Below are 16,524 nucleotides of genomic sequence, written 5' to 3'. Positions count from 1 at the left end.
TTGCAGAAACGTTGTCACTCTGTATTGCCCTCTAATTAGTTATGTTCTGTATATAATCATCTGCAGTACACTGATATTGACTTGCTTAGAATTGTTAAAGTGACTAGTACCTAAAACATGATTTAAAGCGCTTCCGAGCTCATTGTGATATGTCAACATGTGTTTATTTATAAAGTGCTAAGTGCTCCTAAAATACCAATCTAAAAACCGTGCAAGTACTATTCTAAAAAACCATGGACCTAAAAAAACATCCAGATAAAAATCTTTTTTGACAACACACATCTAGAGAGATAGCGGCTAAAAACAGTACATTTAGACACTATAAAAGTGCATGGAAAAATGTATAAAAAAGAGGATTTATGATACTAAAAGATGTAAACAATGATGACTTCTCAAAATTGATATAAGATAAAACAAATTCATTCAGTTATCTCTAGTTAACCAAGATTTTATGGAAAACTTTATTGATTGTTGTCACCCTTTACAAAAAATTGTGCATGCCTTCAGTGGTGTTAAATCCATTTGGTGCCTATCTAAATCTAGAATGGTACGTGTTTCAAGCTGCCTAAGGAGTTTTTCCCTGTTGCCCCCTCTTCTGAGGGGTGCAATATCAATAATCACATAGTATGTAAGGCAACTCAAATCATTGTCATGTGTGGCTTTAAAGTGTCTTGCGACAGGGTAAGAATTATCATTATTTACTATCGCTCTGAGATGCTGCAAAATCCTGACATGAACCTGCAGCTTGGTGCTCTGAACAAAACACAAGCCGCAGGTGCAAGTCAAGACATATACAGCAAATTCAGTCCTGCAGTTGTAACTGCCCTTGATAGCCACACTTTCCTCTAAAAATGGAGTAACATAGTAAGTAGTGTTAGTGTCGAACTTACAGGCACAGCATGAGGAACATTTATAGAAACCATGCCTCGGTTTCAGCCATGTACCTGTTGTTCCCAATTCTGGGCTATTTCTGACTAGTTGGCTCCTCATGGACTTGGATTTTCTATATGTGATTGTAGGTGTTTCTGGGAGTCGAGTTCTTAATAAACCATCTGTAAGTACAATAGGCCAATTTGTCCTAATGATGGAATTTATTTTTCTCTCTTGTCTACAATAAGTGGTAATGAGGCGGGGGGTTTCTTCCATGTTATTGTCACCACTCTCACCCTCCTTAGTTTGTAGTAAAATCTCTCTTGGCCTTTCTTGTGCTTTGGTTGTAGCTTTAGTTAGCACCTTTTCGCTAAACCCCCTCATTGTAAGCCTTTTCATAGTATCTTGTGTGCATCTTTCAAATTTGTGTTGCGTACTACAGATGCGTTTCAGTCTGAGTATCTCGCCATAGGGTATGCTTTCAATAAGGTGTTTTGGGTGGCCCAGTACTGGCATGCAATGTGCTATTACCTGCTGTGGCTTTTCTAAATAAAGTAGTCTCCAATGTATTGTCCATTACTGAAATCTGTACATCTAAAAATTAAATCTTAGTGCTGCTTATGATGGACATGAAGTTGAGGTTACTGGAATTAACATTCAAAGTTGTGACAAAATCCTTAGCACTGCCCTCTTCCCATTCCATGTGATGAATACATCGTCAATATATCGTAGCCAATGCAACACGTGATGCACATATGTTCTGTGATGGATCTTTTTACGGACCTGTTCCCTCCACCAGCCAACATGCAAGCATGCATAGGTGGGGGAGAAACAGGATCCCATAGCCATGCCCCTAATTTGCTTCAGGGTCTCCTTACGGAACAAGAAAAAATTATTGTGTAAGCACCATGAGATCAAATCTAATATTTTGTTGTGCTCATAATGTTCACATGGTCTACTTTCAAGGGTCCAGTTCTATGATTGATGCTTGTATAAAGCGACTCAATGTAACATGTGATTAACATTAAGCCTTCTTCCCATATGATATAATTGATTTTGTTTATAAAATCCCCTGTGTCCTTAACATAACTGGGTAACCTTTTAACAAATTCCTGTAGGTAGAAATCCACATATTGTGAGAGATGCTCACTACACTGTTAATGGTGGAAATTATGGGTCTGCCTGGTACTGCTGAGACCTTTTTGTGCACTTTTGGGATAAGATACATATATATATATGTTATATGATGTTAAAACTTGTCATTTAAATAAACGGAAGACTTTTTCCTACCTTGGAGTGCCGGAAGACTTTTTCCTACTTTGGAGTGCCGGATGATTTCCTGTTGTCTTGCTGTTGTTAAATATATATATATATATATATATATATATATATATATATATATATATATATATATATATATATATATATATATATATATATATATATATATATATAAGTTAAAAGGAAGTACTATATAGTACACAGGGAGCTGCTGGAAATGCAGCTCCCTGTGTACAAAAAAAATATTTTCATCTCATTCCCAGTCTGCAGGTCTACAGGCATGAAAAGAGATGAAAACTTCGCTTCCAGCAAGTGGTTTTACAGCTCCCACTTGCTGAAAGTATAGTGTTTACTTCTGCTTGACTGGAGCTATCAGCTCCGGCCAAGGAAAAGCAAACATCTATCTCCCGAGGGTGGGCACCTCTGGAGAGAGCAGGATCTGGCCCTTGGGGTGGGGACCCCCAGGGCCATATATATATGTCTCCAGGGCGGGGGCTATATGGTCCTCTCCTTCTGTTTTCACAGGCTGGCCGCTGGGACGTGGTGGTCCCTGGGGCCTGAATCACCTGGGAGGAGGGGCACACAGATCGCCTCCCAGTTGTTAAAGTCATTTGGTTCCAGGGGTGATTGTCCCAAGTGCATAGGGGTTTTGTACACCCCCTCATTCCTTTTTATTTAGCCCCCGGGAAAAGGTGGCCCCAGGGCATAGTAAAGCCCCTGGAGAGAAGTTTGTGCAGCCCCCTTTCTCCCATTTAATAAAGCCTGGGAAGGTGGTGGACACCGGGGCTATTGGATCAAAATTGAGGGGGTCCCTGCGGCCCCCCTCCTTGTTTTCAATAAAGCCCTGGGGAGGAGGTGGTCCCTGTGGCAAAAATGATCACTAGGATTGGTGCCCCAAGCGCAACCCCTTTTATTTTTGAATGTCCACAATTGTGGCTCAGTCACGATTTCATGGCATACAAATTTTTTAAAAGTGCTTTTTTGCCCTGGCGGTGTCCCTTTGAGCCCAGAGCTATGGGGTCAGGGAACTTTACACTGCCCCCTTTTTTAAGCATTTGTGTTGGGACTCGGTTGAAGTGGGGTCCCATGATAGCTGCCAAAACTTCCTGGTGGAAGTTTTGTCAGCCAATCAGATTTCAGCACAGGGAGTGTCGATACCCAGAGGATCCGCGTCCTAGATTTACAATTGTTTTTAAAAATAACTTTAAAACTACCAAACAGATTTACACAAAATAACAAAAAGCACTCTTTCTGGACCAAGAGGCATCTTTCTGCCAAATTTGGTGTAATTCAGTCAAGCAGTTTGGGGTGTAGTTGTGTCTAACCTTCCTATTGGAATTAAGAGGGGAAATGCACATTTTTTGACCCTGCCCTTATTCTCAGCCCCCACTTAACGGAGAACCATAAAACTTTCCAAACTTGATACTTTCCTAGAAAAATTTTGTGAAGATTTGTCACACAGCACCAAAGATATAGTCAAGTCAAAAAACACTTACCAACCAGACCGTGCTTGAAAAAAACAGTTGCATTCGAAGCACAGTATTATAGCTATGTATTGGTAAAAAACAGACATGCCTTAACATTAGAGTTCTTTAGCTTTCCATTTTCTCTCTTTTTAGAATCCCTTTAATTTCTTTCCTTCTCCTTCTTTATCTTTACTTTATAACATGTAGTGCAGACCCTAGACTGTGCTACCAGGCTATTGCTTGCCACCTATTTCATCTGCAGTATACTGCATCCAGCACAGCCACTGCTTCTAAACTAGTTGCCCATCTTTATACAGAGTTTTGTATAGCACAAAACTTGACCCGAAGGTATCGGGTATCAGAACGCTTTACACGAGCACCAGTTGCGTTACTCGATGACACATTAATTTTTGTTAGGCACGGGGAGATTAAGTGATTTGGCCAGAGCCACAGGATGTTCCACGTCATTACCGAGACTCGCACCTGGTTCCCCAGATACAAGGTCGACCGCCCTAGCCATTAAGCCAACTCCACTCCCGTATCTTGGAATGGTATTGTACATAGTGTATCATTGTATCTTGTTTAGATGTCTAACATGTTGCTTCTGAATTTGGTCATCCTGTTTGAACTTTAAACCAATGATACAATATGCACAGTACCATTATAAGACAGTGAGAAGCTGCTATGTTTCATTTTATTTGTTATTGCAAACATGCTTTCATCATGTTCGGGCAGCAGTATGTTTTCTTTTTTCTACTTTTATTTTTTTAACTCCTTCGGCACTTATGACGAGCTGAGCTCGTCATGAGGCACAGTGGAGCTGTGCTCATTATGAGGACTGAGCTCCTCATAACTGCTGTTGAACGCCCACGCGGGGGTAATTCCCCTCCTGTGGGGGGTGTTCCATTAAGTGGGCGGAGTCATGACGAGCTCAGCTCGGCATGAGCACAGTTCCACTGTGCCTCATGATGAGCTGAGATCGTCATGAGTACCGCGGCGCCACACGCGGCCCCCCTCCCCCCTGCGCCGCGGGGGAATTAGCCCCGCGGCAAAGGGGTTAATTTATCTTGCATATGATTGTTGAGTTTGTGAGTGTGTATTATTTTAGATTGACAAGCAAATGAATTTGTGTACCAGTGCAATTATGAGTGGCACTTTCATTCATATGCGGAAGTTATTGCCAGGAATGTTTCTATCTAGATGCCATAAAACTCCCAATGCCAAACTTCATTTTGAGCATGTTAAATTAGCCTGGCTACCTTTGGTCCACATTCAGCATATCATTGGCTTTTGCAGAACTTGTGAAAGTTTCAATCCATATAAACAATGATTTTGCTAATACATAAGGCGACTCAAGCCTGCTACAAGCTACACATGTCTACGTCTCAAAGTATGATAGTATACATATAGAATAAACATGTAGTCCAAGTTGGCACATTTTCATCATGCTCGTTCGGACCGGTAATGGCTTGGATTATTCTAAAGTACCCAAATGTAGTCTAAAAGTCAACCCTATATAAACCTCATGAATTGACCACGAAATTCGAGAGGCCTTTGCGTCAGGTTATCACAAGAGGTTCTGCTAGACTGCTGCAGCATCCACTCTAAAGCTGAGAGTCGATACAGTGAGAAGTGGAGCGGAGGCCAATGATCATGTATTTTCCTTCTGAAGGGAACACTCTCTCCGAGCTGAAGTCTGATAATCACAGCTAATGAGATGTGAACAGGTATGTGGTGCCCTGGGTCTTAAGAAACTCTAGAAACAAGTTAGTTACTCCATGCTCTCATAGCATAAAGAAGTAGTTGTTAGGGTGTTAGGCTGCTAGGATCATTCGAAATATGTTGCAACTGTTCATGTTAGTCTTGCTGCTAGCAAGGTGGATAAGTGCTGTTTTCATTATATTCTGTGTCGTTATTACCCATGTACTATGCAACAGGATGAGATTACTGTTTTGTAAATCTATATTTTCTTAGTGCAATACTCGAGTATGCTACTCTAAAGTACAAAATCGGGTTAGAAAAATACATTAACCCTTTATGGGACTACCATTAATCCACAAAGCATGGACATCACACCAGCAGGTACGGTCAGTGAGGTTGCGTGGGGGTACATTAACCTGCACTCAGTCCAGGCACCTGTGGATAGTAAAATCAAACCTTGTAGACCTGAGCCAGAGTCCCTGGTTATGCAACATGGTGCCCAAACAGTGGCATATAGAATTCGTTTACCTTTGAGTAGTTTTTGAATATGCACACTTAAAAGTATAATCATTACAAGTACAGGGAGCTATCCGCAATAATCAGGGTACCTCCTACAGACAAAATTAGGAAGCACCTATTTACTGTAGGTTAGTCAAGTTTGACTCTTAAAAGGTTTTTCCCATCCACGGTTTTCTCTGTTTTTGAATGCCATGTGTTAGTGAATCTGTTCAGTTCAAATGGTATCTCCTCCTGTGGTGACAGGAGTAAATTACTGAGAGGCATAACACAACATCTCAAGAATAGAGGTGTCCCTGATGCATGGGAGGGGCAGTTACATTTGTGATAACTGAACTCACAGCGCATTCCTTTGAAACAAATTACTCATGGGGGAAGCTTGAGGCTTTATAGATGCTGCCTGACTGCATTTACATGCTTATAAACCATTGCAACGACCTGCAAATTATAGACATACCAGTACATTGAAATCCCTTTGTTTACACACAGACACAAACATACACAAACACACACACGCACAAATGTTAGAATGGGTCCCCTGAGTAATAAAGGGGCCACACGGCCAGGACTAGCTGGATATATTCGATTTCCACATCCTCCGACCCTGTCAGATGCTGACAACGTAGGAGTCTTAAATTATACAGTTTCTTACATAGGAATTTCATTCAATATGTGCTTTGAACTTTGAATACTAGACGAGCTTTAGCAGGACAGGTTTGCAGGGACAGTTTGCTGCACAATCAGTCCACAGCCAGTAAAGAATATCATGGGAAAGAGGACCACGGAGTGATGTAATTGCCACCTGGATTGCTCACAAGACCAACCAGTTGGAACTGGTTTACCCTCACACATGACCTCAAGATAAACCTAGAATGCTGACTATGTGCCTCCCCTTGGAATGGTGCCATCTGAAGAAGAGCTTAACACCTGGGGAAGTATATTTTTATGCATCTACACTAACATATATGTAAAGTCTGAAAAAATAATCTATAAATGGTCCAATTTCTAAAATATTGAATCAGTGTAACTCAACTAAAAACCTTTTTATTTTTAAATTTTAACTCCCAGGCAGTTTATGGAGCAGGATACAGTCAAGTTCTAGACGCACATTAAAATGAAAACCATGGAAATAACACAGTTCCTTAGTATTATAGTGCTATTTCATGTTGGAATGTAGATGATTCTATTTTATTCCATGTAAGAATTTCATTTACCGTCTAGTTATTTTATATGTGGAAACAAATATTACTCTTTTATTTTTTATGTTCTATCTAGAAACATTCACCAGACCATTAATAAAAAGAAGGTGTATGTAAATGCAAACAGTCTCTACTCGTACAACTCCTTCTAGCAATGTATTATCCATGGAAATGTTGTCACTTGTTTGACTGTACTTTTCACAATCTAGTGAGGCAGCCCGTGGCAAATTTTAAAAAAACACTTTCGCTCCCTATCTAATCACCCAACCTCAAATGTAGACAATTCCAGATAGATGGGGGCAGATACAAACCTCATGATATTCCATTCCAGGAAAGAGTTAACTGTGCTTCAAAATAAATACTTCTGCAGAGCCCTGTATGATGAAGTAACACAACTATTCATTAGTGCATAGACTCGAAGAAAGAGAAGGAAGTCGGCAATGAACCAGTTGTTCTCACCTGTTGCATTGTAGAGCAGAATGTAGAACGGTTCATCAGTTTCAGGCACATCGTCCTCACTGGTGAGGACAGAAATGTTGTGCATCGTGTCTCCCACTTCAAACACAAGGAGCTCACCCAGGGTAGCTGGAATAAAGTCCCCCTCTTCAGAAGATGCACCTCCGTTGACGGTGGCATACATGACAGTTGACCTAAAATCAGCAGATCCGTTCCTCATAATTGTGAAGTTTGCAATTTCACTTTCTCCAACTCTTACAAGAATAGGATCTAAAAATATATACATAAAAAAAGTATTTATTGTGTGGTAGAGACTGCAGTTGAAACACAATATAAATACCCTCAGATAAAATGCTTTATACTCATTTGGAGCCTCTCAAAATGCCACTGTGTAGTAATTCACAGCACTACATATGAAGGTTAACAAGTTCTTTATTCATAGGTTTACAAGGATGTCGTCAGCTGTCTTCTGAGAGTGGCGCTGCTCTGTCAACATTCTAGAGCGAGCGCCTGTTGACACATGGGGTGTACCAAGTACAGCTGTAAGGGAGGGGGGAACGGGCACATGGGTGAAGGGCCAAGCCAAGGGGCTAGTTACAACACATCATCCTCCCTACAGAAACAGGTAACAGAAGATGAGAACCATTGCAGAACAAGACAGAAATCCTAATGGGAGCTATCTCATTAGGTACTGTTTTTGCCATTGGGGGGCGTGCCTTTGCCTACCACTTTTCCTGTCCAATGTTGTCTCCCCTCTGACGTCTCCACCCTCAAACCTCACGGTGTGTGACCTGGAAACTTCCCTACCTGCTGGCACTACCCTGTCCTGGCTCCACATTCTTCCATCTTCCATGACTACGGAATTCTTGTTAAGAGTCTTGATCGTACTGGGGGCATAGAACTTGTCTCCTCCTATTCTCAGTCTCTCCGGCTTCTTTACACAAACTCTTTGTCCTTGCTGAAATCCTCTCTCCTTAGCTCCCCACTTCCTGTCATACCAGTCTTTGTATTTGCGTTGATTAGCTTCTATTTTCCTCTTGATCTCCTGGGGGTTGGCTTCCACAATTTGGCTCCTTCCCATCCAACTGGGTGTGAGTTTAGTGCCCGCTTTTCTTCCTCTAAGTAGCTCGAAAGGTGTGCATCCTGTGGTAGACTTAGGCGTGGTATGATAGGCCCACAGCATGTCCCTTAATGCTTCCTCAATGTTCCGTCCCGCTTGTTTTGCCAGCTGTATGCACTCTTTCACCATGCGGTTTACTCTTTCCACCTTGCCGTTAGCTTTGGGGCAGTACAGTGGCGTGCGGACATGCGCAATGGAACAGTCCTTGAGGAATTCCTTCATCTCTTCAGATATAAGCTGTACGCCATTATCCGTCACCAGAGTCTCAGGCACTCCTTCTCTTGTGAACACCTCTCTCATGAACTCGATGATCGTTCGGGTGTTCACGTTGTGGACTACCTTGTAGGTCACCCAACTCGAATAGTAATCCACCATGACTATAAGGTACCAGTCTTGAGGCCCTCTACCATGTATCGGCCCGGTTATGTCCAAGCCAAGCTTGTTCCACGGAGCTTCAGGTACCTCCACAGGTGACAAGGGTGCTCTTCTCACGGTCTTGGACTTGTCGCTCAAGCTGCATGCGTAGCAATCACGCACCTTGTCCTCCATCTCACTGTCCATCATTGGGAACCAGTAGTCCGTACGAAGTCTAGCCTTGCTCAGGCTTCTTCCCAAGTGACCTTCATGGGCTAGCTCCACAATTTGGTTCCTCAAAGCTTCTGGAGGGACCAGTTTCCCGGATTTCAATATCAGATCTCCTTCCACTGATAGATCCTCTCTCACGTTCCAATATGGTTGGATCTCGGTCTCCATGTCTTTACACTTCTTCGGCCATCCCGTGAGTATAAACCTCCTTACTTTCTTCAGTGTCTCATCCTGACTCATTTGAATCTCCCAGGTATCCTTTTCTATGGCTGCGAGCCGCAACTCCAGGATTGGGTCACTTCTCATCTTCTCCACCACCTCTTCCTCCGCCGGCGCTCTCGACAGAAAATCAGCTACCCTATTCTGCTGTCCAGGAATGTAAGACACTCTGAAATTGTAGGCTTGTAGTCCGACTGCCCACTTGGCTATACGTGGCGTCATGCTCTCCATATCTTTTTTTGTGAACAAAGAGACCAAAGGCTTGTGGTCAGTCTGCACTTCAAATGGAGTTCCCCAGATGAAAAATTTGTAGTGGCAGACTGCCCAGTAGACCGCTAGTGCTTCTTTCTCTATAGTAGAGTAGTTTTTTTCTGATGCCGTGAGAGTCCTGGATGCAAAAGCCACCACATTGACTTTGCTCCCCTCTCTTTGTGCTAGAGTGGCCCCTATCCCACGGTTGCTGGCATCCGTCGAGATGATGGTCTCTCCATTGGGGTCAAACTTCCCAATGAATGGGGCTTCAATAATGGCCTTCTTGATGTCTCTCATTGCCATCTCTTGTTCCTTGCCCCAATCGAAAATACTGTCTTTTTTAATCAAGTCTCTTAGAGGCTGTGACACCATCGCAAAGTCTTTAATGAACTTGGCCATGTATTCAGCAAGACCCAGAAATGACAGAATGTCCTCTTTAGACTTTGGAGTAGGAGCATCTCTCACCGCCCTGATCAGGTCACTCTTCGGCTTGATCCCTTCTTCCGAGAGAGTGTGCCCTAGGTAGTCTACAGCGCACACTCCTAACTTACATTTTGAAGGTTTTGTGGTGAATCCCACTTCTCTCAATTTTCTCAATACCTCCTTAGCCATTTCGTTGTGCTCTGCCTCATTGCCCCCGTAAATTAGTATGTCATCTTGGAAGCAAAGGGTGTTCGTGCAGTCCTTTAATACATGTTGCATAACTCTTTGGAAGGCCGCAGCCGCAGACGCCAAGCCAAATGGCATGCGCAAGAACTTGAAGTTTCCAAACGGGGTTGTGAATGCAGTGAGCAGTTGAGAATCTGGGTGAAGTCTAATCTGATAATAGGCTGATGATAAGTCCAGCACGCTGAAATACTTTGCTCCTTTAATCGTGCTCAACATTTCGCCTATTCTGGGAAGGGGATATCTGTCCACCAGGATGTTGGCGTTGAGGCCCCTCAGGTCCACACAGAGCCTAATGGTATTCCCTCCATCTTTTGCCGTGATCACGATCGGGGCTAACCAAGCTGAACTTTCTATTTCTTCGATGACCCCCTGACTAATCAGTCTCTGAAGTTCCTGCTCAAGGGGCTCCCTCATGCGCAAGGGTATGGATCTAGTCTTATGCACCACAGGTTCTGCCCCCTCCTTGAGGATGATCTTGTGCATATAATTCTTAAACACACCTAGATTGTCACTGAACACTTCTTTAAACTCTTCCGTAAGGTTTACCGCTATGCCCACAGGGTCAATTAACATCACTTGTTCTGTGTTATTTGGGTCTAATGTGATACCTAACTGTTTCTGATGCTTCCAGCCCAGCAGTGTTGAGCCCCTGGAGGATACATACACTTTTCCCACCGTGTGTCTATCCTTAAAGGAAATCCTCATCGTCACCATGCCCTCCAGTGGTATCCTCCCTTCATTGTACCCCTTGGGATTGATGTCAGGTCGTAACAATTTTACAGGGTGATTAGCAAACTTTTCCTCAAATACATTTTTATCCACCAGGGTGTAGGGGGAGCAGGAATCAGCATACATGCTAAATTTAACTCCATCTAGATGAACATCACATTTTGGATACGAGATCACGTCATCTTCCTCATCCCCACTCACTTGAAAAACATATGATCTTTCCCTTTCCTCCCCTTGAGAGGTTTCTTCAATGACATTAACATTTTTGACTGGCGTTTTGCACACTTTAGAGAAGTGTCCCCACCTGTTGCACTTCCTACACTGTACATTCCTAGCAGGGCACTTCCAGTTACTTGCCAAATGGTTTGGACTCCCACATTTGAAACACACTACGGGGCCTGACTTACTACGCACCCCTTCTTTGTTTTTGTCCCCCACTTTGCATACAGTTTCTCCCTCAGTACTAGGCTTATTTTCTGTCCTCTCTTTACTTGCCCCCTCTGGTGATTTCATTTCCCTAATGCATCTCGCGGTGTGTTCCAGACCCTTGGCTATGTTAATAGCTTCTTCTAGGTTAGGATTCTTGGTGAGTAACTCCTCCTGAGTCTTAGTGTCATTAGTGCACCGCACCAGTTGATCTCTGATCAAAGAGTCGGTGATTTGCCCAAATTCGCATGTAGCAGACAACCCTCTAAGTACCGCTATGTAATTGCTCACTTTTTCTTCCCTCTTCTGCACCCTCTTAAAAAACTTGTGCCTTTCCATTACTACATTTATCTTCTCTTTAAAATGAGCTCCCAGTTCCCTGAGTGTGCTTTCATATACATTGACACCTTCCTCCACTTCCTCATGCTCGTCTTCTACTAACCTCCCTGTTATGTCTTCATAGATCTTTCTCCCATGAGTACCCAAGTTGTGAAGTAGTATGTGTTGCTTGCGTGTATTGGTGTAATTGCTACCACCTATGGCAATCAGATACGATTTGAAAATGCCTTCCCACCTCCTCCATGGTATGTCAGGTTCTCCTAATTCATTTAAAAAGGGGGGAGGTTGACTCATGCCCGCCCCCGCCATTGCCATGCAGGGTTAAATTACCTGTAAAAGACCTTGCCTGCGAAGCAGACCAAAAATATGCAGAGGAAACCCTAACTTTAAATGTAAAGACACTGTAACTTTACACTGTGTGACCCCAAAGAATACCAATATCACTATTCTTTTAAATCAACACAAACATTCAAAAGAGAACACTTTTTTGATGAAATTGTGGTAGTCCCCTTTCTACTTCCACCAAATGCCACTCCTCAGACTACTGGCCCCCTCCCACTGGCGGGACCTTCCTGTTGAGGAGACTTCCCCTCATACAATCTCCCCCAGTCACGTCAGAAAACTCGTGGAGTCTCGAGGTGAAGGCAGGTAAGCTTCTCCACAAAACTGTTCGATGCTCTCTCTTGTTCACAGGCTCTGGGGCGGGAGTTAAGTTAATTAGTGCAGCACGATGAAAGACGATCTCGAGACAAACACGCTGCCTCGCATCGTAGACCTAACGAAGCGTTTGGCTTTCCTTTTCTGCTTCACGCCACCGTTACCCTGACTCTGTGAAGCGCAGAGCGCAGCGCGTCGCTTGGATTGCTTAATCCCTCTTTAACACGCCGCCGGCTGAAACAGCTAGATTCCTCTCAGGCGCCGTTAATTTCTTCACACTCTGCCTGCGCGCTAACTGTGCCCTGAATGACACCCGACTATGGCGCGCTGGTATCAGGAGCCACGCTGGACTGTGTGAAGGGAAATCCCGGTGCCCGGCCCGACACCCGATAGTGGTTCCCACCGCCCTTCTCACCTTGTGAGCTGAATCACAGGAGGATAGACGCTGTAGGGTCACGACCTCTTACTAGAAGTGCTTTGAAGTCAGCACCGTTCACGCTCGCGCCGCATCAATCTTCTCCACCAGCGCTTGATTCTGACTCCGCTCTTCTTTTAAAAGCGTCTCCTCAGCTTCGCCTCCTTAAGACATCAAAACTTTTATTGACAGCATTGACTTCACCAGGGGACGACATCCGCTGTCCCTGGCACAGCTTTCCTCGTCCTCGTCGCCAAAGAATGTAGTAATTCACAGCACTACATATGAAGGTTAACAAGTTCTTTATTCATAGGTTTACAAGGATGTCGTCAGCTGTCTTCTGAGAGTGGCGCTGCTCTGTCAACATTCTAGAGCGAGCGCCTGTTGACACATGGGGTGTACCAAGTACAGCTGTAAGGGAGGGGGGAACGGGCACATGGGTGAAGGGCCAAGCCAAGGGGCTAGTTACAACACACTGTTAACAACGATTAAGCAATGATTTAAGTGCCCGGCACATGCTGGTGTCTTCTCACATAGATTGAGAGACACTAAGCCTTCTTCATGGGATTGGAAAGGGATTAAAGTAAATTAATTCCGGCACAGAAGACTTCTAGGTGAGTGTACCATACACAGCAAAATACCAAATTATATGGGCACTTTGTGAATCATTTGCTCAATAGCTTCATGCTTCTGCATTCTTTTTGTTTACTATTAGACTTAAAATATAAAATGTTCTCACTTCTGCCAAGCCCTTTACAGAGAATATATTTATATACAAACACAATTTTAGCTCGTTTTATTGACCCCAGATGGAAGGCTGATTTGACCTTGTTGGATTCAAAATTACAGCATGCAAAAAAAAGAGATTATCAGCGAATAATCAACTTTCTCTGCTCTCTTGCTATGTAGCTATCTACCTTAGTTACATTGCACACATTAAATGGTGCATTATTTTTACTTTTAAGAAAAGACACTAATTTAAAGTTGATAGAACTTTTAAAAGAAGAGCATAATCTACACGACGTCTTGAGTAGTTGTAGTGTCGACTCTAGTAATTACGCACCCGCATGATGACGTAAAGCGTGGCCGCCATTTTTGAAGTGCCCTGAGCGCCGGAATCGTAGCCTATCGGATGCTTTTCCCGGCGCTCTCCTGTTACTATGAATAAATCTACTTTTCCTTCCCAAGAGTGTCTAGGGCTTTACTGAAGTGAAAACAGCATCATTACAATGGCGACGAGGGTGGGGCTCGAAAAAAAAAAAAGCAAAGGGGAGCAACACGAGTACCCACTGGACTTCGCTGCTAAGGAGGCCACGAGGAACACTGTCTAGGAGCAGACTACACAGCAGGAGAGTGTTTCAGTGGACAGCATCACAGCAGGCAAGCACCCCCAGAAAAAAGCAGCCATAGCTAGTGGGGCATAAACAGCCTAGCACAAAGGTGACAGGGGGCACACATACCCCATGCCGAGGGCAGAGCCAGGGCTTCATGGGAGGGGCCAAACCGGCACACCCAAGAACTACGAAAGCACGCCAAAAGGGAATCAATCCTTAGAGAGGCTCTATCCACAAGGTGGGGGAGAAGAGAAGAAAGAAAAACGCTGCACTAGGCGCTACGCTACCCAGCCGGAAGCACCCAACGGGAGAATCCAGGGCCCTGGCGGAACAAGCGGAGCACAGCGAAGGAGGCGCCTTGGAGCCCCAACAAGACAAAACACACCATAGGAGCATAAGTGCACCAGGAATTCGCAGAGGGGAAGAGGCAATACCTGAAAAACGAGCCAAAATGTGCGCGCAAGCGTCTTCACTTACTACACCAATTCCATTCCTACCCAAACCGGGCAATCCCTTGATGAAATGGGAGGATTGGAGAGAATATTTCATGAACTACCTAGAAGCCCAAGAAGACGAAAGTGGAGAAGCATTCCCCAGCAGGAGGAGAAAGAGAATATTACTCCACAACTTAGACCCGGAAGGAATCAGGGTCTTCCAGAACTTGGTCCCCACACAACGACAGGCCGCTGATAACGACGTGTTCCAACACGCGATTGAGGACCTAAATAACCATTATAGACTGGCGGTGTGCACCTCCATAGACAGATACAACTTTCAACAGAAGAAACAAGCAGTGGGTGAGTCCATAGACAACTACGTTGCGGCGTTAAAGAAATTAGCGACCACATGTAAATTTGGTACCTTGCACACTACAAACACAGCGATCCAAGACAAACTATGGGTAAACGGGGATGTAAATAAAGGTGTCGGGAGCCGGGCGGACGCTGATCGTCTCGGCTCCCGGTCCACGAAATGCTCTGACCCGGCCCTGGGCAGTTACAGCCCTTCATTTTGACCGCTCTTTTGTCCAGCACGAAGCGGAGCGAGTGGGGCAGGTGCGGAGCTGCAGCGATCGCTCCGAGGTTGGCAGACAGGCTCGTTCTCCCGAGGTGAAGGAGGAGAGGGCGGAGGCGCTCAAGATGGCGGGCGGCACTGCGCCGTGGACTCTGCTGACTGCGGCCACCGCTGGGAGGTAGGATTGCGTCCTGCGCTACCCGGGCTTGTTGAGACTCCCGCCGCAGCTACTGGCATCATTTCCTCTACCTTCACTTTGGTGGAGACCCCCACCGAGGGAATCCTCCCAGCGCCTGCCTGACTCTAAGATGGCGGCCGGAGGCGACTTCTGGATGGCGATCGCCGCTTCCACTGGCTCGCCCAAACTTCTCCCCGGCCTCCTGCTAATCCTGTGGCCCTCTCTTGGACTTTTGGCCTGCCTCCCGACCTGCTGCCAGTTTGGGGCCACTGCCAGTGCCGGAACGCCCTGGGGCCCTGCAACACGGACCGGATCTCCAGACCACCCACGCCCCCCCCCCCCACCTCCCCCCCCCACATGGCACCAGCGTTCTGGATGTGCCACTGCTCCTGGAGTCAACACTGCTTGCGGGTGAATCCACACACAACCCACCGGCGGCCGTGCAGCGCCCCATGGCCAACGTGTGACCGTACCAACAGCGTCAACATGGCCTTCACCACCTGGCGCACTCTCTCCTCCACCGAGACGGCTGACTGCAAGCTCTCCAAGATGGTGACGCGCCTGCCGCTGGCCTCCAGCTTCATCTCCCACCTTCACTACTGGACTTCTTGACTTTTTGCTTTGTCCTGACCATCACTTTGCTGCTGTTTTCGGACAGCTTCACTGGACTCTAGCCCTCCTCCCATTCCCTGGTCCATTAACCCTTTTCCCCGTGGATGATCCTCAAATGTTCCCTCCCTTTTCCGCTTCCCCTTCTCTCCATACCCTTGCATCCCTCCCACCCTCCCTTTGTTCTGTGACTGCATCCACACTTATGGAACTCTGCTCACCATATACCTTGCCTATGTGACTCTCTAGTATATCCAGTCTTATCCCCTCCCTATGTATATATAGATAACTCTAATCACTAGTGTATGCAGTAGACCTTTGTACTATCTACCATTCCTATGTGTCCATTAGAGTATATCCGGTCTTATCCCTTCCTATGTATATAGAGATAACTCTAATGACTAGTCTCCTAGACACCATATACCACCCCTATGCGGCGCTTAGAGTTTAACCAGTCATATCCCTCCTATGTGTATGTAGTTGACTCTT

At 45.0% G+C, this 16,524-nt stretch overlaps 1 protein-coding gene across 1 annotated transcript in view; it reads right to left on the bottom strand.

The window, feature by feature from the left end:
* The window catches only part of ADGRV1 (adhesion G protein-coupled receptor V1), a 1,865,288-nt gene that overhangs the window by 1,566,244 nt on the left and 282,520 nt on the right, over window positions 1-16,524 (bottom strand). The window contains exon 17 of the mRNA XM_086963519.1: window positions 7,493-7,759. Within this exon, the coding sequence (XP_086819645.1) occupies window positions 7,493-7,759 (267 nt within the window). The remainder of the gene's footprint in view (window positions 1-7,492; window positions 7,760-16,524) is intronic.

The sequence above is a fragment of the Lissotriton vulgaris genome, chromosome 3_1, assembly GCF_964263255.1.
Source record: "Lissotriton vulgaris chromosome 3_1, aLisVul1.2, whole genome shotgun sequence".
Classification (NCBI taxonomy): Eukaryota; Metazoa; Chordata; class Amphibia; order Caudata; family Salamandridae; genus Lissotriton; species Lissotriton vulgaris.
The sequence above is the reverse complement of the archived record's forward strand: the minus strand, read 5'-3'. Positions and strand labels throughout refer to the sequence as shown.